Genomic DNA, 22,115 nt, shown 5'->3' on the forward strand with positions numbered 1-22,115 from the left:
CCTCATACGACTTGTGCTCCAGACCCTTCCCCAGCTCTGCTGCCCTTCTCTGGCCTCTCTCCAGCACCCCAGTGTCCTTCCTGGACTGAGGGCCCCAGAACTGAACGCAGGATTGGAGGTGCGGCCTGACTGGTGCCGAGTACAGGGGGACCGCACTGTTCGCTCTAGAAATAACCCGGAGCACGAGCGCTGTTGCCACCGTGCAGGTTTCTGAGCGCTGTTCCTCCCCCGCAGGGCCGCGGGCGGGCGGGCGGCGGGGCGGACGCAGCGCGGTGGGCGGAGCGGGGAAGCCTCACGGACAGGGCGGAGCGGGGGCCGTGTCGTAGCAGGCTCGCCGGGCCGGGAGGCGATCGCCATGGAAACCCCGGCCCCGCCCCTGCCCCCCCGGGTGCCGCCGGGAGCGCGGCCGGAGCTGCCGGGTCCCTCCTCCCCGGGCAGCGCCAGGTAGAGCGCGGGGCGGGGGCCGCCGCGGGCCGGGCGGGAGGAGCCGCGAGGGGCGGCTGGCGCAGCGCAGGCCGGGCTCGTTCCGCTGCCCCGCCGCAGCCCGCCCCGGATCCCACCCGGCGCCGGTGTCCCCAGTGATCCGCTCCCGGACCCCCGGCGGCGCCCCCCGGGAGCGGAGCGGGGCTGGGCTCTCCTCAGCCCGCCAGGGCGGGGCTTGTTCGTCGTCCCCGATCCTGACGGAGAGGCCCTTACGTGTTGCCATGGCCGAGGGGGCCGCGGCGGCCCCGGCGTGCTTCAGCGAGGATGATTTTTACTGCCCGGTGTGCCAGGAGGTGTTCAAAACGCCCGTGAGGACCGCCAACTGCCAGCACGTGTGGGTATCCCGACCCCCCGCCCCTTCCCAAGCCTTTTCCTCGCCTCCTCCGGCTCTCCGCCTTGTGCTCCTCTGCTCCCCCTGCCCCTGGTGCACGGACCCTCGGCCTGGAGCTGCTGAGGATGCGAGCCCGTTGCTGCCCCGGCCTCCCCTCGCCTCTCTCTTTTGTAGCCGACGAGGACCAGTCATTTGGTAGAAGCCCTCCCCACCCCCGGGTGTCTGGTCGGCGGTGGGGGAGTTTTGCTGTGTTGTCTGACCTAACTCGCGGTTTTTAACTTCATGGTTTTCCCCGTTCCTTTTCGAACAAGGACGGTAGTGTGAGTTGTTCTCTCTTTTCAGTTCATCTATTCAGCATTTTTTTTTCCAGAGGGACGCTTAATTACAACGTGCTACTTTGTAGAAAAGCAAGATAGCTTTGGCAGCTGGTGCGTAAGGAAAGAGAGCTGCAAAAGCTGGTGAAATGAGGTCTCTGGAAACGCGTGCTGAATGAAGCTTTGCAGTGGTTTTGACTCTATTAAGGACAATAAGGAGTTACTCTGATAAGATTGTCCGGAATCACGTGCTTGCTGCACCATTTAATATCTCATTAGTGATCAATCTGGTGTGCAGCTCGGTAATACTAGTCAATAAATAATAAGAGTTTTACCTAGAGTGCATTGCCAAGCTCCCCTGATTTCCATATACTTCATCGCAAGCACCATTATTTCATATTTCTTTTAAATATGAAACTTTGTATTCGGTAAACTGTTATTCTGATATCTCTTTTTTTTTTTTTTTTTCCTTTTTGCCTAAAAATCATCCAGCTCTCTCAAGGACAAAGTATCTAACTCTGTATGTTTTGCTAACCTGTGTTTGTGGTAACTTTTCGATTTAGGTTTTGCAGGAAGTGCTTCTTGACAGCTATAAGAGAAAGTGGAACACACTGTCCTCTCTGCCGGGGGAGCGTGACTAAAAAAGAAAGAACGTATCCCAAAAGGGCTCTAGATGTTGAAAACAGTATGAAGAAAGCTTCTGGGGGCTGTAGATGCTGTGAGAAGCAGGTAGAGTAAAACTTTAAAAAAAAGTTGAATAAATTTCTCGTGTTTTTGTCCAGACACATCTTTACTGTGTGTCATTCTCATCTTGGAGCTGAAGAGCCTATAGCAGTTAGCTTTGTATGGCTTGTGCATATACTGGGCATGCAGTGCCTGCTAGCTGTACCTAACAGGTGTAGACTGAAAGAGCATTTTGAATTGTCAATAAAGGCATTTTAAGTGGAGTGCCAGCTTTTCCCCAAAAAGATGGAAAAAACTGGATATAACTATAAAACTGGCAAAAGGAAAGTTAAGGAGCTGAACATGAAAATTGCAGATATATGGAAAACCTCAGAAACTTTCAGTATGGAAATGAAACTGCTTCAAGTTGCCATAAAATTTAATTTAAAACCAAAAAAATGTGAGTTGATTACTTGCAGTGCCCGCATGATCAATCACATGTAATTTCCTCCTTGCCCATCAATCTTTTTACATTGCCTTCATTTCCTTTCTAAAGGGGTCATTATTTTTGGAACACTGAGTGAAATCTTGAGCCTCACTGAAACGAAGAGTAATGCCTCTTTTGATATAAACAGATGCAGGATTTCAGCCACACTTTTTGTTTATAACAAAGTGCATAAAATCCAGGTAGTCTTTATGATGGTTTCATTCCACTTGGGACTTCTGACAGTGTGAAGATCAGCACTAATAGAATCCTCAGCTGCTTGCTTTGTTCCACATGATTCATTAGGATGAAAAGTGGGGAGAAACAAACTGATAGCAATTGGTAAACTGGAAGGAAGAACCAAACAATAATGGAATTTAGGCACAGGCATGTGAGATGTGATCTTGTTCAGCCTCTAGACCTGCGAACACCTTCTTGACAGTGCTGTTGGGCCTGAATTTCAGATTTAGGGTATGTCCAACACAGCTGTCTTCTGACAAATCTAAGCAACTCGTTCTCTTAATTTGAATTAAAGGTGAATAGGCAGCCTTAAGTTGGTGATCATTCACCTTTTTTTTTTTTTCCCTCCCCTCTCAATGAGAAAAGGAACACACCTAATGCAAAAAGAAAATGTTTCTCTGCATGAGGTAACAGCAGGCCAGAGAAGACTGAAGGAGCAGTGGTGCTTATCCCATCCTCATGGCCACTCTGTTATAGCTCATCAGCTATTGATCCTGGATCTGGGAGGTGTAGTTCCAGTGACTTTGTTTCAGTTAAACGGTGTTTACTTGCATCTTTCATCCCTGAGAGGGCTCTCAGGTGTCCAGCAGTTTGAGTGGCAGTGTTCTTCAGTCTCACAGAGTGACACTGAAGAGAGGAGAGAGGAATCGGAGATGTCCTGTTGGTCAACAAAGTGTTCATGCTCAGAAGGGAGACACAGGTTCTGGTTTCTGCTGCATATGATGCCTGTGTAATTCCTGCATGCATTGCTTTCTGTTGGCAGAATTCTCTCTTCCTTCTATCCCTGGATTGTTTAGTATGATTTCAGTAATTTGGCATTTTATTTTCAGGTTAGATTTTCATGGATGAGACAGCATTATAAAACGTGTAAGAAGTATCAGGATGAATATGGTGTCTCTTCAATTATTCCAAACTTACAGATTTCCGAAGATGCAACAGGGAACAGGTAATCAGGGTGTTCTGTGTGTAACCGTGCATCCTTCCCCTGCCCCTCACCCCATGGGAAGTATTTTTTTCCAGGGCATTGCTTCTTTGTGAAATAATTATTGTCCGTATTTTTGTGCTTCAAAATAGGAGTTTTTCCAGGTCTTTTTCTTTACTCTTAGCAGACAGAAGAATACCTTTCTGCATGATGGCTTTGAAATGTCTTCTAGAGACTCTCCTAAAAAGCATTTAATATTTGTAGCTTGCTTTCCTTGCCTTGACAGCATTTGAGCAGCCTTCTTTATAACATATTTCATAATGTTTACCTCTTGAGAAGTTCCTGTGTGTTTGTATTGCCCCTCCCCTTTCCTAAGTTTGTTTTAGTGGGTATCCTGTTTCAAAACATTACTGTTCAAGCTTTTGCTTTCTGATTGAATTTATTTTGAACAGCTCTCTTTCGAAATATATAAGGAACTCCAGTATGTTACACACCGTAAAATCAAATGCACTTGCCATTAGTTTTCAGCTAGTAAAGTTAACCTTTTTTTTCATATATTCTCACTCATGGTAGGGGTTGGGGATTTTTGGTTATTTTTAAAGAACTTTTTATGTGCTCATTTCACAGAGCTTTATTATATGTATCCCGTCTTTTATTTATTTTATTTTGCCATTGATTTTCTATTTTTAGCAGTCTGAACTACTCTAGTTTTCAACCCATCAGTCTATTGAAAGTTGAAGCTGTTACTGGAATTAGCTGCAGCAATGTTTCACCAAAGTGTCTGGATATTCTGATATCACTATTTATGCAGTATGCCACAGTAGAATACCTGTGATTATAATATCACTGAAGTATAAAAAAACTTACCATTACCATATTTGTGACTGTAAATATTCACGTTCTTAGCACGTCTGTGCAGTTTCTTCTGGCTTAGCTGGAGGTGCATATATGGTCAAATTTACTTTCTAAAATGTTCTTCTGCTTCACTCTTTCTTTAGGAAAAAAGTTTATTTTGTGCTCAGCAAAAGAAAACTTACCTTGCCGTAGTTGAAAGTTGCAAATTATTTGTTTGAATACGTGGCAGTTAAAGGCCTATTTACACCTTCCTAGTCAAAAAACTTAGGAAGTGCTACCTGTGTTATATTCATATAGTTCATAATGCTTTTTTAATTACTTGGCTGTCACCTGCATTGCCGTTCTTGTTGACTAAATGTTTGTTGTATTATATGCCATTTTCCTGTAAAGTTGTGTAGTATGCCACCAAGCATCACCATGGTAATTAAATTATCCAGAGAGGTCCCACCTGACTGGAAATTAACAAATGTAATGCCCATCTACAAGAAGGATCAGAACGATGATCCAGGGAACTACAGACCTGTTGGACTGACCTTAGTGTATCGGGGAAGGTCATGGAGCAGATCATCCCAAGTGCCATTCTGTGGCATGTGCAGGACTACTAGGGCACCCGGCCCAGCTAGCATGGGTTTACAAAAGTCAGGTCCTGGTTGACCAAACTGATCTTCTTCTATGACAAAGTGACCTGCTTAGCAGATGAGGGAAAGACTATGGATGTTGTCTATCTAGACTTCAGAAAAGCATTTGACACCATCTCGCACTGTATTCTTCTGGAGAAGCTAAGGCTTGGACAGGTGTGCTCTTCACTGGGTGAAAAAACTGTCTGGATGGCCAGGCCCAGAGAGAGGTGGTGAATGGAATTACATCCAGTTAGCACCTGGTCACCAGTGGTATTCCTCAGGGTTTGGTTTGGGGCCACTCCTGTTTAACACGTATACTGATGATTTGGATGAGGGGATTGAGTGCTCCCTCAGTGAGTTTGCAGATAACACCAAGCTGTGTGGAGGTGTTGATTTGCTGGAGGGCAGGAAGGCTCTGTAGAGGGATCTGGACAGGCTGGATCAGTGGGCTGAGGCCAGTGATATGAGGTTCAACAAGGTGAAGCGCCAGGTCCTGCACTTTGGTCACAACAATCCCAGGCAGCACCACAGGCTGGGGGAAGAGTGGCTGAAAAGCTGCACAGTGACAAAGGACCTGGGGGTGTTGGTTGACTGTGGTTGAGCCATGATCCCGCACTGTGCCCAGGTGGCTGAGAAGACCAGTGGCATCCTGGCCTGCATCAGAATTCATGGGGGTAGCAGGACCAGGGCAGGAATTGTCCTGTACTCGGCACTGGTGAGGCCACACCTCGAATCCTGTGTTCAGTTTTGGGCCCCTCAGTCCAAGGAGGACACTGAAGTCCTTGAGCGAGTTCAGAGAAGGGAAGTGGAGCTGGTGAAGGGTCTGGAGCACAAGTCCTGTGAGGAGTGGCTGAGAGAGTTGGGGGTGTTTATCCTGGAGAAAAAGAAGATCTTCTCAGGGAAGACCTCATTGCTAGTTACCTGAGAGGAGGTTGTAGTGAGGTGAGGGTCAGTCTTTTCTGCCATGTCTTCAAGTGAAAGAACAAGGTGGAATGGCCTTAAGTTGCACCGGGGGAAGTTCAGATTGGATAGTAGAAATTTTTTTTTACTGAGAGAGTGGTTAGGCATTGGAATAAATTGCCCAGGGTGACAGTGGAGTCACTGTTTCTGGAGGTGTTCAGGAGGTGTCTGGATGTGGCACTTGGGGATATGGATTAGGGGTGATTATGATGGTGCTGGGTTGACAGTTGGACAGATGATCTTGAAGGTTTCTTTCAACCTTGGTGATTCTGTGAATACTGAGACATAACTTGATCCAAAGGAAAAGCTATGAGGATTAGGATGTTGTGCCAGTGTATGTTGCCTTGAAATTCATGGGACTTAATACATTTGCCCCCCACGTCTGTTACTGTTAAACTTTTAAAAATGTTGATAGTGGAGTGAAATAATCTCAATTTTTGGTGGTTTTGTTTTTTTTTTTTTTTCTTCATTTAAAGTAGCAGAAGTGATGCAATATCTGATACTGGTGAGATGGCTAATAATCAAATACTTCAAGGAGAAACAAGGTAGGTTGCTTACTTGTCTGTAGTTGTTATTAAAATAGATTCTGATAGTCACAGTGCAAACTTTTTAATGCAAAAAACAAAACACAAAAAACCCACACAAAAACACTAGGAGCTGTATTTATAGAATCCTGTAGTTTCTTGTACATTTGTATCGATATGTTAGAATTTGGGCTTTTTAGTACTTTCCTGAAGGATTTGCACTAAAAGGTGTTACAAGACTGCAAAACCACGGTGTAGCTGCAGTGGGAACAAAAGAAGCCCAAGTCTCAGAAGAGTGCATTTAGGCATACCAATTGTAAATGTACTTCAGAATTGCAATTTGGTAGTAGCACTGGGGCTCCTTTAGATCTGCTAGTATGTCAGTGGGAGTGTGGGGTTTTTTTGGGGGGGTTTTTTGTTGTTATCAAAGCAAGGGAAAACATTCATATGCTTTCTTAATAATACTTCTGAAACTCTTTTCTGTTTAATACTGTTGTATTTCTGTTTACAGTGGACACCCAACCTTCAAATGCCCCCTGTGTCAGGAAGCCAATTTTACCAGACAGCGCTTGCTGGATCACTGTAATAATAGACATCTTTATCAGATCGTTCCTGTGGTAAGTACAGTTGCTTATGTATGTTTCTTAAGCTACTTTCATTGTAATTATGTGGACAATTTTAAATGTGCAGTTGCTGCTCTATATCTTTAACAATCACTGTGGTTTGAGAAAGACAATATACTTCATGCAGTGCATTTAAATTGAGGAGTGACTTTGATTTGAAAACATTTCATGTCCAGCCTGCTGGTTCTAAGGCATTTCTGACTTAGCTGTCTCATTTATCTTGATGTGAAGCAGGCTCAGTTTTTGAGCCTGATGCTTTACGCTTCTTTATTTAGTAGTTCAGGTCTGTTCCTAAAGAATCCCATTTGTAATGTAACTATTGTTTCATGTGAAACTTACAGTTACTTGAAAAGTAATCCTAGGTAACCAAAGGGTCTGAAGGAGAAAAATTGGTTTGGTTTTCTGTATTTTCTTATGTATTGGGTGTGTTACTTCTTCTTTCGGCTTACTTGATCATCTCAATTGTATGAAAATTCTCCCAAACAATAAGTAGGATACAATAATCACTTTCTTTTCTAAATTGACTCAGACAGATACGATTATCTTCCACTCCTAAGAGAAACACTTTAGAAATCTACAAAGTTGAAATGTAGTTTTTGAATGTTACACAGTTGAGGAAAAGCACGCTTAGAAGTATGATTTGATGTTAATGTCTTACTGTATTTTTGGTAGTGGATGAGTAATAGACCAGTTATTCCTGTAGAACATGTTTTTAATGCATTCTATATTGCCAATAACTTTTTTTTTCATTTTGTCTCTTCCCTTTCCCCTCCAAATTCAGATCTGTCCTATTTGTGTATCTCTTCCATGGGCAGATACTAACCAGGTTACTAGAAATCTTGTTAGCCATCTAAATCTAAGGCACCGGTTTGACTACGGAGAATTCGTGGTAAGCTTTTTCTTCTTTGATGTGTGGAGGAATAAATGGTAACTTCTTTCTAAAAATCAAAATGCCAGATAAAAATGTTGTCCCAAACTTGTGCTCTGGACGTGCTGTATTCCTGTTTTGCGTGGAACTCAGAAGCAGACCTGTCTGTTCTTAATCAACATGAAGTGCTACTGGTAATAGGTGTTGTCAATAGTTGCACTGCTCCAAGCTGATGAATTAAGTCTTTGACTTAGTGTTCTAAATCTGAACTATTTATTACTTTTACTCTGTTTAATAGAACAGTTTATTACTGCTGTTTCTGGGGGGAATAAAATAGATGCTACTCTATTTTGTTGACATTGACCTTTTAATGCAGAAATTGCTAAATTATGTTCTTAGGACTCAAACTGCAACATGACTAGCTGGTATTGCTGCTGCAGCTTCTCTTCTTGTGTGTTGTGAGAGAGACTGAAAAAGAGATGTCATTTAATCAATGTTCAGGTTGCCTCTTTTCAGGCTTTCTTTTGCGTAAATGACCTTGAAGTACATGCAGAACTACATACACAGATGTAGACAGTGGCTGATTCATAAGTCAAGCCAACCATTTGGGTTCTGCATGTGGGATCAGAGAGCTGGAGAGTTTATGGTAGTTTCTACAGAATTTGACAGGCTTTGGGGTGTGCTGCATGAGCTTTGTGTGGGACAGGGATAGTATTTGAATCACAGGCAGCCTCCCTGGTTCAGGATGGCAAAGATGATGTATATTGTCCTTTGAGTTGAGTGAGCTGTGATAAGGGCCTGAAGAGCTAGGGTTTGATACAGGGGATTGGCCTCTTCACCATGAGTGCATGTTTGATGACATAAAACTGGTGACAAATTCTGATTTGGGGAAACTGCCAGAATTGCTCTTAAAAGATGCATTACTCTGGCATGTTAACAACCTGGAAGATATTTCTGCAAAAGTAGCAGATTTTTTGTGTTCTGTATTTGCTTTCTCATTTTAAGCAGTATATTCTCAACAATCTATGATTACTGTTGTCTGGGGATCCCATTTTGGTTTTATTAATGGAGGATGTTATGGCTGGTTAGAAGCCCTGTTAAAAGAATTGCATGACACAGTCAGCTTTCCTGAGCTGGCTGTTCCATAATGTAATTGAGCCAGGGAGAGAAGATGGACCCTTCTGCTTAATGAGCCATGTCCCACTCAACTGATTCTTCTCCTGTCTCATGTGTCTCTTGGTACTTGGTTCAATAAAAGATTCTGTGCAATATAAACAATCATGTAGTAGCATAAAGAGTCTTCAGTTAGGTGCCATTTCCTATGTAAAAACATAGCAGATGAATGATTAAACTAATGACTATGCTACATCTTGAATATTTGTCCATTTTGATGATGTTTTTATTTTGTTTAGAATCTTCAGCTTGATGAAGAAGCCCAATACCAAAATGCAGTTCAAGAATCCTGTCATGTGAACTTTTAAAGTAGAGTCCCATTCATCTTCATACTGATTATCTGAGAGAAAAATGACTTTATTCTGTTGGCAGTCTGCTGGGTATATTAATAAAAATGTCGTTCAGTAACCACTTTTTGGGCTAAGCTTCTTTTCACACTCATAAGAACTTCTGATAAATGATTTTGCTGAAACTCAAGTTTGACATATTTACTGAGATCTGCCCCTGTGGAATTAGCGACATTTTTGGAACTTCTCACTCCTGTCTTGATTTTCTCTAACTTTTACTACTCTGTTAATTACATGTTCATATGATTAATGTAGGATGTTCTAATTCACCAAAACCAACTTTGAAAGTATCTTTAGAAAGACATGCACTGATGCTCTATTGCACTGTTGGGTTTCTTCAAGTTCAGCCATCTTCTAAGGTATCTTACGAGATGATAAATTTTTTTTTTTTTTCTCTTCCCACCAAGGACAGGCATTTGTCCTGCCAAGAACTAATTTTATTTTAATGTTGTGATTTGTTTTTTACCGTTGCTATGTGACTGAAAATAACAACAGCTTAAAACATTAAAATATTTCTTTTCTATAGCTCAACAATGCAGAGCAGGGCTTTTTTCACCTTTCATTGAGAAAGAATGATGCCATTGCCTAGGAATAATTGCATCTATTTTTTCCTCTTTGGGAGCATAACTAAAATAGGATGCTTGCTTACTAATATGATGAATGAGGAGTATTCACTGTACTCCCAACTCCTAAGGAAGATTACATATTTTCTGAGCAATTCAAGATGACATGCAAAAGGTGTACTTTTTTGGCTTATGGCTGTGACCAGATTTTGTTGAAGCTTTTTGAGAATTTCTGGTTTTGCATTTGGAATTGAAGTTTTGGTCTGTCCTGTTTCATGGAAGGCTCTGTAGCTAAATAACTAAACTGGCTTCACACCTACCAAAACACTTTTATTTTGGTAAAGCTTTTTAAAACTTGTACATCTCCTGTATCCAAAGGCTTCAAAAAACAGTTGAGAAGAAAAAACTACTCTAAAATAGTTACCAACATATTTTAAGAGCTCCTGTTCTAGATTTCCACCTTCCCAGCAAGAATATTGTTAAAATTGGAGAAAATGGTAATAATGCAATTTTGAATTTAAATAGAAAATCTGTTTGTAAAAACTTTAAGATCTTTTATATAATACTAAAAGGGAGAAGGGGGAAGATGGCTGCACAGCATAAGTTTTGGAGTTTTAAATAGAGAGTGTTCTGAACATAACACCTGTTAGGACTGACTCTACGTCCTGTGTTTCCATCACCCGTTGTCAAGCTGTTGTTATTAATGAGCATTGCATATGTGGTGGAAAACATCCCCAGTAGTTTTGTTAGTCTAGATGGCATTTTATGTGTAGTAATATCAGTTGTGCAGCCAAAGTACAATCTGCTTCTTGTGCCCTGCCTCCCTGTTCTTCTCCAAACAGAGGTTTTGATTATTCTTTAAATGCTGGGATATTTCATATTCCAAAACTGGTAAGGATGAAATGCCTCATTTTACAACGTAATGTTTCAGAACTGAAAGTTCTAATTTATTGAGTGTTGGAACTAAACCACTGTACATTGTAACTTGATTTTTCTATCTTATTTTTTTTATGAGTGCAAAACATTACTGAAGGCATTGCTGGCTAAAATACAGAGAAAGTTGTCTATTTCAGAAACAGTTGTCTATTTCAAAAACCTTGCCAGAAGATTATGTCCTTTTTATAACAACACTTCTTGAATTTTGTTGCAGTCTCACTACGATATTTTGACAGCAGACCACGCTTGGAACTTGTATTCCAACTTCCCTGTTTGCCCCCATACTCTTGTCTGTGTATTCTCACTTGTTTGTCTGCTCTAGTGCTTATGTGACCACATTCTGATTTGGAGTGGTTCACTGAGACAACAGAAAAAAAATCAGATTTCTACTTTTGCTCTGTAAAACCAACTATGAAACAGTGCTGTCATACAAAAAGGAACTTCAAGGTACCTGATGCTGAAGTTTTACCTTTTAAAACAAAGACACATACTATGGTGATTTATTACTGCATACATCATTTCCTAAGGAGTTTAACAGTTACATGTAAGTTTAGTTAACTTTTCTAGATTCAGTGAAATGTTTATATGATCTGGCAATAAATGCCTACAGCCAATACAGATTCTGAATGCCTCATGGACACTGGAACTAGTTATTTCTATTACTTGAATATATCTTGGGAATTGCAAGTGAAATGACATCTGTTTTAAAACTCTGGGAAACAATTTTTTCTATAGCAATAATTAGTTGTCACTTGATGCATAGTTGCTGAGCATCTTAGTCATGTTTAAATGTTGAGAGACTTTAATGCACATTTTTAAAACAACAAATGTGTATTAATGCAATACAAATAACCCTTTCAAAATGTTTATCCTCTTTATTTAAAATCTGTATTGGCAGGTGCTGCCTTGCTTAAGATTTTGTACTTTTAATATGAAGAGATTGCATCCAATACATTCACTAGGTAAGCGTTTAATGAAGATTAAACTATTTAAATATGTTGCTGCTGGTCATGATCTTTCTCACTGAAACTCAGACATGCACAAAAACCGGTGTATTTGTGATGGGTAATGCTCAAAACATGAAATCTTTACTAGAAGATTGCTTCTTAATGTTTTCATGTTCACATTGCATTATGTATGGTTTCAGTATGTTATGTTCGAATTGTACCTTCTGGTTTTTTTCCTATTAAAGTGTTTTTACTATTTGTCTTTTTGTTGCGTAATAAAGATGATCAATTCCCTTGGTGCTACTTCTTCCTTTTCAGATCATTTCTAAAACTTAGATATGTGATCGGTTGTATGTCTACGCACTTTGAATTACTGGAATGGTGTGTATGCTGCTGGAATGATAAGATGTGACTGATGATGCATCTGTGAGCTGACAAGTTACCTTATATCATATCTTGGGTATTTCCAGCAAGCAGAAAAGATGATAGGTTGGCCAAGATCTACTTTGTGCATCTTTTCTTGCTTCCATGTTTGTATTTTGCTGTCCCATGTAGTGTTAATAGAGAAATAACATCCTAAAAGGAGAGGGAAAGATGTATGTAACACTTGGGGTCATTAGCAAACCTTGTTATTTAAAGGTAGATTTTCTGAGAAGATGTAATGCTTTTCTGAGGAAAGAATTGCCAGTAAGTTTGGGCTGGTTGCAAGTTTTAACTTGCACACACTTTAGCAAGGTGGCAGCTATATGATTTATCCTTCTGCCCTTTGTTCTTGTGCTGAAAATACCTTTGGTTGTTTCTTGTGCTTTTACATTCTAAGGACGCACAGATGATAATACAGTAATAAAATTGATTTAATGTGTTATTTTGAATGACAGAAATTTAACAAAACTATGTACATTTCCTTTTTGGTAATTTATTCTTTCCCCATAGAATCTAATTTTCTGATCTCTAAGTAAACCACTGTATCTTCTGAATCTGCTTATAAGTCCTTTGTTAGAGATTTCATTGGATTTGATTTTATTACAGCAATTCATATTTCACTGCTTAGAGAGAATGCATGTGATGTGTTTAATTTTCATTGGCAGTTTCTTGGTTATAGGATACTTGAGCTCTGTAAAACTTGCCTTTGTTCTCTAGTCTTACGCCAGGGCCTCATTCTCAGGTAGAGAGGGGGATTTTTGTGCACCCAGCTCATCTTCTGACAGGTAGTTGGGGCTAGAAGGCTTTTTGCATTTGGAAAGCATTCCTGGGTCCCTCTTTTTTAGATTTGACTTTTGAGTCCCATGAGATTTGAATGAGTGTCTGTGAGGACTCTGCTATAAAAGAGTGGATAGTGTGGTTTTTTATATCCTTTGTTGTATGCAGAAACAGACACACCAATTCATGAACACTGTTTAACAGAAATGGAAAATGCACATTTGTGAAATGACTGCAGAACCTGGCATCCAAGGCTGCTTTGTCGCAAGACAGAAGAGCTACAAGAATATCTGACAAAGGCATCTTCAGGTTTCTTTTAGAAATGGAGAAACAAGCAATGAAAGGGCACAAAACCTACATAGTCTGTTCTCCATACAGTGTGTACATTTGCTCCAGAAATCAGGTTTCTTTTGTTTCTAGTTGCGGCTGTAGCTGAAAACATGTTGGAGACAAAATTCAGGGCGTCTTCAATGAGAAGACACTTCAATAATGTTAAAACTTCCAGTGCCCAGTGCATTGCCAGACTCTTACTAGGGTCAAAGCATGGGCTTTTTTTTTTTTTTTTTTTTTTTTTTTTTTTGGTCTCAGGAATAGAGTAGGTCTGTACTGTTTCTTACATTTCTCAAACTCTAGGTCTGCCTTGGGAAGGATCAGTTTTCACCTCTTCATTTTCCAGCTCTAACCAGCCTTATTTTATCTGTAACATTTTCGTGGACATGATCAGGAAAGAGCTAAGAAAGTGAATTTTACATTTATTCCCTCACCACGCCTCACACTGTCAGGAAATTGAGGGCAAGGAGGGAGGAAGGAGTCATCACTGCCACATGCATTTTGTGGAATAGCATTTAATCCTATTTCAAATCTGTGCCTTAAGTACTCTGTATACATTTAGAGGCATCCCTCAGATCTGTGAAGCTGTTGGTTATTTCCCAGGGCTTAGAGAGAAAATACTGTTTTTATGAATTTGCTTAATCTTGTGAGGATGCATAGTCACTGAGAAAAGTGCTTCTCACTGTTTACATTCTTTCTCTACTGTTGTGTTTTTGTCTCTCATTTTTTTCATAAAATGGCTTGAGTTGGAATGAACCTTAAAGGTAATCTCATTCCAACCCCCTGCTGTGGGCAGGGACACCTTCCACTGGACCAGGTTGCTCAGAGCCCCATCCAGCCTGGCCTTGAACACTTCCAGGGATGGGGCATCCTCAGCTTTTTTGGGTAACCTGTTCCAGTTACTGTTCCAGTGTCTCACCACCTGTTTTCCTCTATGCGCATTTTCCTACAGCAGTTCCCATAAAATTACTCTATGCATTTCCCTGCCCACTCCCTTTTCTGTCTTTTAAAGTAGTCAGTGATTAAATTGCTATGATTATATTGGTTACTAATTATTGTTTCATATTCCATCTGTTTTATAAGCTCCTCTGGCTGTGCCCTTAATATGGGCTGGTGTGGGCCACAGGGGTAAATACAGTAACTAAGAAGCTTAGCACCAATAATTTCCAGAGTTCTCCAGACATGTTTACTTTTATGGCCAGGGGAGTTGGTGTTTATCAGAATGTGTTTGTGCTTGGAAAGAATCTGAAAGTCTTACCAGATAGCTTTTATTGCTTTTAAACATATTTTAAAGCTTTTACTTTGTTGTTTCTGTAGGGAGAGGATCTGCTTTTGGATTGGAGAGATTAGAATGAGGTTGAAAATTAAAAACTTTTCATGGAGACCAGGTCTTTGATGGTAATAGTACCCTTTTCTTCCCTGAAAACCTTGTGTTAGGGTCTCTGGTTTTGTAGGTACGGACAGAAGAGTGTGGGGTGTTTTTTTTTTTCCAGGGTAACTGCTGTGGCCCTAGTGCCACAGAAGGTGAGATTCATGTGACCTTAGTTGTGAGACTGATCAAACTTGAGTAGTTTCTTTTACGAATTTTTCTTCTTTCATAACTCAAACCACCAGAGGGCACTGAATATATTGGGTACTTTCTGACTAAGTATTTAAGGGTGATAATTCAGTAAGTATTGTAGTCCAAAACACTATTAGATACGGAATTTCTCTCCAAATGTTTCATAAAATGTAATAAATCTTTTAAGGATTTTTGGGGGGTTAAGAGACGGGCTGGGGTCATTCCATTCTACAGAAAGAATATTTGCAACTTACTTTAAAATCTTAAAATTACAGATTTCCTTATGTTGCTTTATCATCTATGGCAAGTAAGCGGTGTTCACCCCTCGACTCTACTCCGGGAAGAATGCTCCGCTGTTCACGAGAGGACATAAAATGTAACACGTTCTCGCAAACGCCATTCCCTTGCAAGACCTTTCCTTGCCCAAGGGCGTTCTCCAGAGGCCGCTGGAGCTCGGGCGCTGCAGTGCAGGCGGGAGGCACACGGGGGCACCTGAGGACTGATGCATTCTGTGACAGTGACAGGGGCTTAGCGCTCGTTCCTGGCTGCTTGCTTGGTGAGACTGCGCCCATGTCCTCGCCCTCGCCAGTTCCGCCTGCCGCGGTGGTGAGGTCTGCCAGGTGCCCCGTGCAGGTGTGCTGCGTTATCCCTTCCTAGCAGTCACAGCAGTCTGGGGGTGGGACAGCCCTCTGGTATGAAGCGAGGAATTCTACCAGCTGAGGCTTATGTTGCCTCATCTGAGAAAGAACTAAGCCTCCCTGGAGTGTGCTTCTGCAGTGGCATGATAGTGGCCAGCCACAGCCACTTTAGTAGCTGCTAATCAGTGACAGTTCGTTTCACACCGTAATCTGATTCATATTTAGCGTGAAATGTGTTTGTGTAAAAACATGTCAGACATGGTTCAGATCCCTGGGAGAGGGAGGGAGGTGTAATCCCGTATGAGTAGTTATTTAATTTATAAAACACTGGTTTTTTTACACATACAAAAAAAAAAAAGGTTAAAGTATGTCTGAAGGGCAGGAAGGTGTGCAAGTTATACCTAAGCTTCTGCCATTTGCTTTTTAACCTTGCTTTTTAATTTACTTGTAGCTAAGCAGTATGAGGAAGCTGAGGGTCTGCTTTATTTTCTTGTTAAACTCTTAATGAAAGCAAATATGTCTCGTTTGCTCCTCTGCAAGCAGTTGGAACACTTGTATTTGATATCTGGTGTAATTTTTACCTTTTTACATTATATCCCACATGACACTTGCTAGGTTTGTAAACACTGGAGCTTCCTAACTTTAAATATTTAGGCACTCAGCTTGTAACATTCAGGATTTGATCGAGGGTCTGTTATCTTGCAGGTTTATCTGGCAATGCTTTATCTTCATTGCAGCGTTTGCCTGATCAGCCAAGGAGATAACACTGCAGTAGTGTCTCCGTTTGGGAGATTAACTGAAAAAGTGAACTTAATTTGTGCAAGATAATGCAGGAAGCTTGAGAGAGGGCAAGGAACAATCCACTATCTGAGAGTAATAGACCATCTGAGTATCCTCCTGCACTTTCACATTTGAACTATAAGCCCTGCTGTAAGTGGGATACATAATGTTCTGCAAACCAGCACTCTCATGTTATGTAATGAATTCATATCACTTGAAGCTGACACTGAAACTTGCGATCAGACAGGTTCCACCCAAATGTCAAGGAGCAATCATGAATCACCACTGTTTGCTGAGCAATATACAGATGGCAAAATTACCAAAGCATCTCTGCTGCCTTACAGAAAATTAACAAAACTATTCAAATATGAAGCTACCTACCAAAAATTCTAAAAAATCACTGTCTGTATGGAGCTAATTTGACTTGGGTTTATGGTTCTCAGTAGTTAGCAGATACTGCATTTTGAAATTAAGTTCTTCTGGCTTTGAAAAGAGCATTCTTGCGCTCCTCCACTTCCCTCATTTTTCCCAATCTCTCTGCCTGCATTACTGTCTCTTCCCAGATTATTACAAAGTTATGTAGCTTTACAAAGAAGAGTAAAACAGGTGATGCTTCCCATCTGCATTGGATGATGCCTGATGAATGTTCCTTCTTCTGCAGCAAGGCAGGGGAAAAGCACTGCAGTATCTTTATTACTGTGCTGTTGTAGATCCCGGATGCAACAGTGCCACCAGGAAGGCAGGATGAGATGGTGCCTGTCCTGGGGAACATGCTGTCTGCTCTGGGGTGCTCTCTGTGTGTCTGGTGCTCACAAAGTAAGCTCAGCAGGAGATCCAGGCAGTCACTTGTAATAGATCTGCAGCAAGCTCCACAAGAAGTTCTGATGTCTTTCATTTTCCTTGTTTCTACTAGCAGCATGAGAGTCTGTGGGAAAAGAAGTGTAATTGACTGGCAAAAGCTCAGATTTTGCAGGTGTCTCTTATAGTTACTCAGGGCTCATTAGATATCTTAGCGCTCATAAAAGTTGTGAAACATGTTCAAGGCAAAGAATTGCAAGAAAGGAAAAAGCAAACAACCAGTTAAAAGACCTGCTCCTTCTCCTTTGCATTTAATGTTTTTATTTTTCTTCAAACTCAGAGTGTGCAATCAGGATACTAGTGGATTCTACTTGCAGACCAAAGTGTTAATGGAAATAACATCCTTGAATTCCACAGGCCCTTGACTGTGTCAAGAAAGGACATGCATTATTTTGGCTATCATATGTTAAGGAAACTTCTCAGCCTGACCATTCACAAGACTCTCAGGCATCTCAATCTGCAGCTTGCAAGCTGAGCTACCTTGACCAGGTGCATTCCTCAACATATATGCTCTGGTAGCTGTGGAATAAAGACATAATCTAAGACTGCCATTCTTTTTGTTGGTCTGAAAATGCACTCTGTCTATTCAAGTAAGTTGCACTTTTCTTTATTAATTAATCTCCAGTAATACTCGGTTATTTGTTACTGTGGGCCTCAGTCTTGGAAGTATGACGTGGCTATATTCATAAGAAAAATTCAAGGAGTTCTGTAGGATACCTCTTAAGAAAAATAAGGGGTAGGTATATTTCCTGAACACAGACAGTAAGTCAGTGATAAAGCAAGATGGTTGTCATTGTAGAGAACATGGTCACAAAAATAGATAAGGCCTGTTGAAAAGATCTTCCATGGTTAGACATGTCTTCCTGAAGACTGCCTCTATATGAATTTCTTTCTTCTCAACATGTATTAAAAAGCCCATTTTAGCTACTTACTTGGTGACACTGAATTTTCTGCCAAGAGCTTCTATCTTAAAAGTCCTGATGTTCTGTTATTAACATATTATTTATTTTTCCATTGCCTCTTGTTTTATTTTACCAGTTGACTGGTTAAGGTGTCAAAACTCTGAGTTTATTTAATGAAAAAGCAGTGTGAGTTAGCATATAACTTTCATGCCTTCTCTGTTTGGTGTCACTACATGCCAATTCCCACATCTTCTAATGTTTGCTTTGGGCAACTCACTTTTTAGCCAGTCCTGAAAGCAGCAATGGTCATGACACAGAGGTTCATATAACCCTTCATCCCTCTATGTACTGTTGACAAGAAGTTGGTGTGAGCTCCCAGTAATGGCTGATACATCTTAGAAGCAGGGATGGGGAACAGAGAGCAATTGTAGTGATTATTTCCATCTAAAGGGGAGCAGAAAAGAAGCAGAAAAGCAGAGTTTTAGGCTTTCTTCCAACATCAAGTAGTAAGACCAAAATTGTGCTATTTTTGTTGAGTTCACCATCTATGGAAAGCCCTTGTAAGGTACTATAATTAAGAAATAATGGATACAGTCTTTTAGTTTTGATCAGGATTGTATTTTTTAAGCAAGCATTATCATCATCACCATTCATATTTACCATGTTTTCGCTCACATCACAGAGCAGTATTGGTGTGTCCAAATTGAATTCCTCTGTTTTGAAACTAAGTCAGGATATGTTCTGCAGATCCCTGCCTAATGCAGTCCAGTTGTCACCACTGATCCACTTGGGATCAAATCAGAGCCAGACTAAAGCAGAGCTCTTCGAGATCTGTACAGCACAGATGCCAGGTTCTTGCCACCAGATGTTTCAATGGATGGATCTGTTCCAGTTGGTTTGAAGTAACGGTTACTGTGGGCATGGCCAGTCTAACTCAGGGATCCTTCTAAAGCACTACCATAATTGTATCAGGGACCAAAGTCGTGTCAAAGGCCCTGCCATATTTGATCCACTGTTGTGCACATCAAGATAATGAAGAAAAAACAATGAAGAAAACCTTATTGTTTAACTGGTGGGAATTTGACCCTTAAGAGAAACAACATATTGGTCACTCAATGGGAACTTAACCTGTGAAAGAACAATGTACAGTGGAGCTGTTGTTAGCATGAAGGTGGTATCATGAGCCATTATGGCCTCATCTCACACTCTGGCCAAGTGTGAGGTGATGTTGTAACTGGAAAACTTCCACTGCAAGAGGAGGAGATAAGAGGTGTGGTTCTGGGGTGGAGGGGCTGAAAAGGACAAGATGCACGCCATTTCGATCCAGGGGATGCCCTGAAGGTGCAGTGCCTGCCGCCCCTCCCGCCTGAGCACCATGCTCCATCTCCTGCTCAGCGGCTTTTCCAAGAATCCAGGGGTCAGTATGTATTATTTGCTCCTGCTTCTAATAAAAACAAATCTGCTTTGCAATCACAGTTGCGTTTCAGTTTTTTTTGTGCACGGGTGTCCTCCAGAACCAGTAACATTAATGGCGATGAGGATGGAATGCCCAGAGCACAAAAAAGGACACAAAAACCTGACAGGGCTTGGGCAGTGCAGAGTATGGTTGCACCAAGAGAGTGAACCATGTAACTGTACTGAGACACGCTGTTCCATGTGCGTGTGGCGTATGGGAGGTCAAAATTTAGTCTGGGTACCCAGTTGCGTGCAGGAACTTAATAATGTTTTTCTGTGTCCGAAGTGTAATCAGTGTTGTACACTTGTTGTTGTGCAGTGTGGATATTGTGAACATAGCTCAAGTACATTTCAGATTCTGTTAGGAAGAACTCCTAGTCCTTTGTGTTTGTGGTGTTGCTGGACGATACTACTAGAACAGAGTTATCACCCTTGCTATTTTTGTTGTCGTTACCACATCCTTATGCAAGTGCATTGGTAAAGAGGTTTCATAAAAAGGAGCCTCGGGCCATGGCTCCGCCAGTGGAGCAACCAGGGTGGACAAAGGAACCATGGAGCACATTGTGGGACAAGCTAGAAACCTGTACAAGTATTGGGCCCGAACCATGGGATGTTAAAGGTCCCATGGGAATGTTGAAATATTGGGGACAGTTTGTGCAAACTCCTCAAAAACACTCTAAAGAGCGGCTTATTCATGCTGGAAGCATGGCTGAATGTCTGTTATTTGCATACAAAGTTGCAATTGAAAAGAATACAGAGCTGAAAACAATCAAGACAAGGACATGGAACAGATGAGTGCTAATATAATGTTGCAAAGGCAAGCGTTTGTAGCTGCTGCTGCCACACTGCCATCTGAGATCTCAGTTAGGTGTGTAAGTAAAGTTAAGTTGTAAATTATAAGTTAGGTTAAATGCTGTTAAGTGTTATTCCTCTCTTAAATGGTTACAGTTAAGGTATAATTCAAGCTTAAATTGTAAGTTAAGTTAGGTATAAGTTGCGTTGTTCCTTTGTTAAATTTTTAAGTATAAGTTAAGTACTGTTGAATGCTGTTAAGCTTTTAAGCCATATTCCTTTTTATCCTTGCCTCACTGTTCTTCTGTCACACAGACACAGAGATCCTGGTTCATTTCTGTTTTGATTGCCTGGATTTTATTTGGTTTTGTTGTTGCTTGTTTTTCCTTGGTGTGCCTCAACTGTTCTGTAAGTAGTAGAGTGAATCTTGTAAACAAACTTTGTTGTGCTGTCCCTTAACATCAAATCTAGTTTTGCTGATACCCTTGCTGAGGATTTTTTAAGCAATCTCAAACTCTCGTTCGTAACCTTGGGTGCAAGAGATTCAAAGAAATTCTTGGTGCTAAGCCCAAATTCTCTTAAGGAGAATGCATTTAAAACTAATCCACAGGACACTAATTTGTTAGCCATGGCTACTCAGGGATGTAGTATTAAATACCACACAGAAAATACTTAACCAGGGTCTGAGCATCCATGGTATACCTTGTGAGATTGTATACAGTGAATGAAGGAGGAAGGGATGAAAGCAGCAATTTTTACTGGGGATGCTGCCACTCTGATGTGAAATCCCTGTTTGTTACCCTGAGAAATAGATGGATTAAGACTGCTCCCCCTGCATATAAAAATGTGATAATGATCCTTTTGATTAACGAGACAGGAAATCCTCTGGATGAGATAATTGAAAAAATACGGCAGCTCAGTAACCTTGGGGCGTGGAACCCCGGGGAAGTGCTGGTAATCGAAAAAATCAACCTATTGGGCTTTTGACACCACACAGTGGCTACATGCCAGAATTAAGATTCTAGGAAGAGATGCAGAAATCCAAGCAACTATTAATGATTTGTTACAAACAAGTGTTTTTTATGTTTTGCTTTCATCCCTGCATTAGTAGCAAGTGGATTTGTAGTGTTAAATTCTGTATAAACACAGCACAAGAGCGGCCTTACACATTGCTATTTTTCATGTGTTTTTTCAATCAAAATGTAGCATGTAACTTGTGTTTCAGTCTTCTGGAGTGAAGATTTCATTATATAAATCTTAAATTATGTTCTGCAAGTTCTCAAGTAGGACAGAAAAGAATGTAAGTTTATTTGCAATGGTGTTGGGGAATTATGCTAAGCAGAACCTACAGAGTGCAGGCTGGTCTGTGCTGTCTTTTGGGAAGAGTTGTTAGCAAGCTATCCACAGAGCTGCCCTCGTGCTTTGATGTGAACAGAGCAATTTCCTTCAAAGGAAAACTGGAGAGCAAGGTAGCCAGGTGACCTCTACCTGGGAGATTGACAAGGAGCTAAGCACAAAGTGAACCTGTCCACTGAGGTCCTGGTGTGAGGTAGTTCATCTGCTGAAAGATATGATGTCATACTGAGTATTGTGGGATACAGAGCAGAATACCCTGCTCCTACAGCAGTTTCCTGGAGTTGTTAGTTCTTCTAATGTAGATCACCAAGTTTCATCAGGTCTGAAAATTATAACCTTTGCTGTTTTCATAGCCTTGATCATAAGCCTATCCACAAGGAAAAGAAGGCT

At 41.1% G+C, this 22,115-nt stretch overlaps 1 protein-coding gene across 2 annotated transcripts; it reads left to right on the forward strand.

The window, feature by feature from the left end:
• Positions 1-317: 317 nt before the first annotated feature.
• Positions 318-12,156, forward strand: RNF138 (ring finger protein 138). Of its 2 annotated transcripts, none has more exons than XM_032124322.1 (7): positions 318-817; positions 1,692-1,857; positions 3,346-3,461; positions 6,352-6,417; positions 6,908-7,013; positions 7,801-7,908; positions 9,300-12,156. In XM_032124322.1, the coding sequence occupies exons 1-7, from the start codon at positions 705-707 to the stop codon at positions 9,366-9,368; spliced, it is 744 nt and encodes a 247-aa protein (XP_031980213.1). In that variant the 5' UTR covers positions 318-704; the 3' UTR covers positions 9,369-12,156. The 2 variants fall into 2 exon arrangements, with proteins under 2 accessions (XP_031980213.1, XP_031980203.1); XM_032124312.1 differs by having other exon boundaries at positions 320-817; positions 6,349-6,417.
• Positions 12,157-22,115: the final 9,959 nt, after the last annotated feature.

The sequence above is a fragment of the Corvus moneduloides genome, chromosome 1, assembly GCF_009650955.1.
Source record: "Corvus moneduloides isolate bCorMon1 chromosome 1, bCorMon1.pri, whole genome shotgun sequence".
NCBI classification, from domain to species: domain Eukaryota; kingdom Metazoa; phylum Chordata; class Aves; order Passeriformes; family Corvidae; genus Corvus; species Corvus moneduloides.

What these genes read in the sequence shown, in the direction of transcription:
- RNF138 (XM_032124312.1), top strand. Translation starts at nt 705, where the DNA reads ATGGCCGAGGGGGCCGCGGCGGCCCCGGCGTGCTTCAGCGAGGATGAT. An exon ending in ACCGCCAACTGCCAGCACGT is followed by an intron (nt 818 to 1,691) that starts GTGGGTATCCCG and finishes TTTTCGATTTAG; the next exon opens with GTTTTGCAGGAAGTGCTTCT. An exon ending in GAAGATGCAACAGGGAACAG is followed by an intron (nt 3,462 to 6,348) that starts GTAATCAGGGTG and finishes CTTCATTTAAAG; the next exon opens with TAGCAGAAGTGATGCAATAT.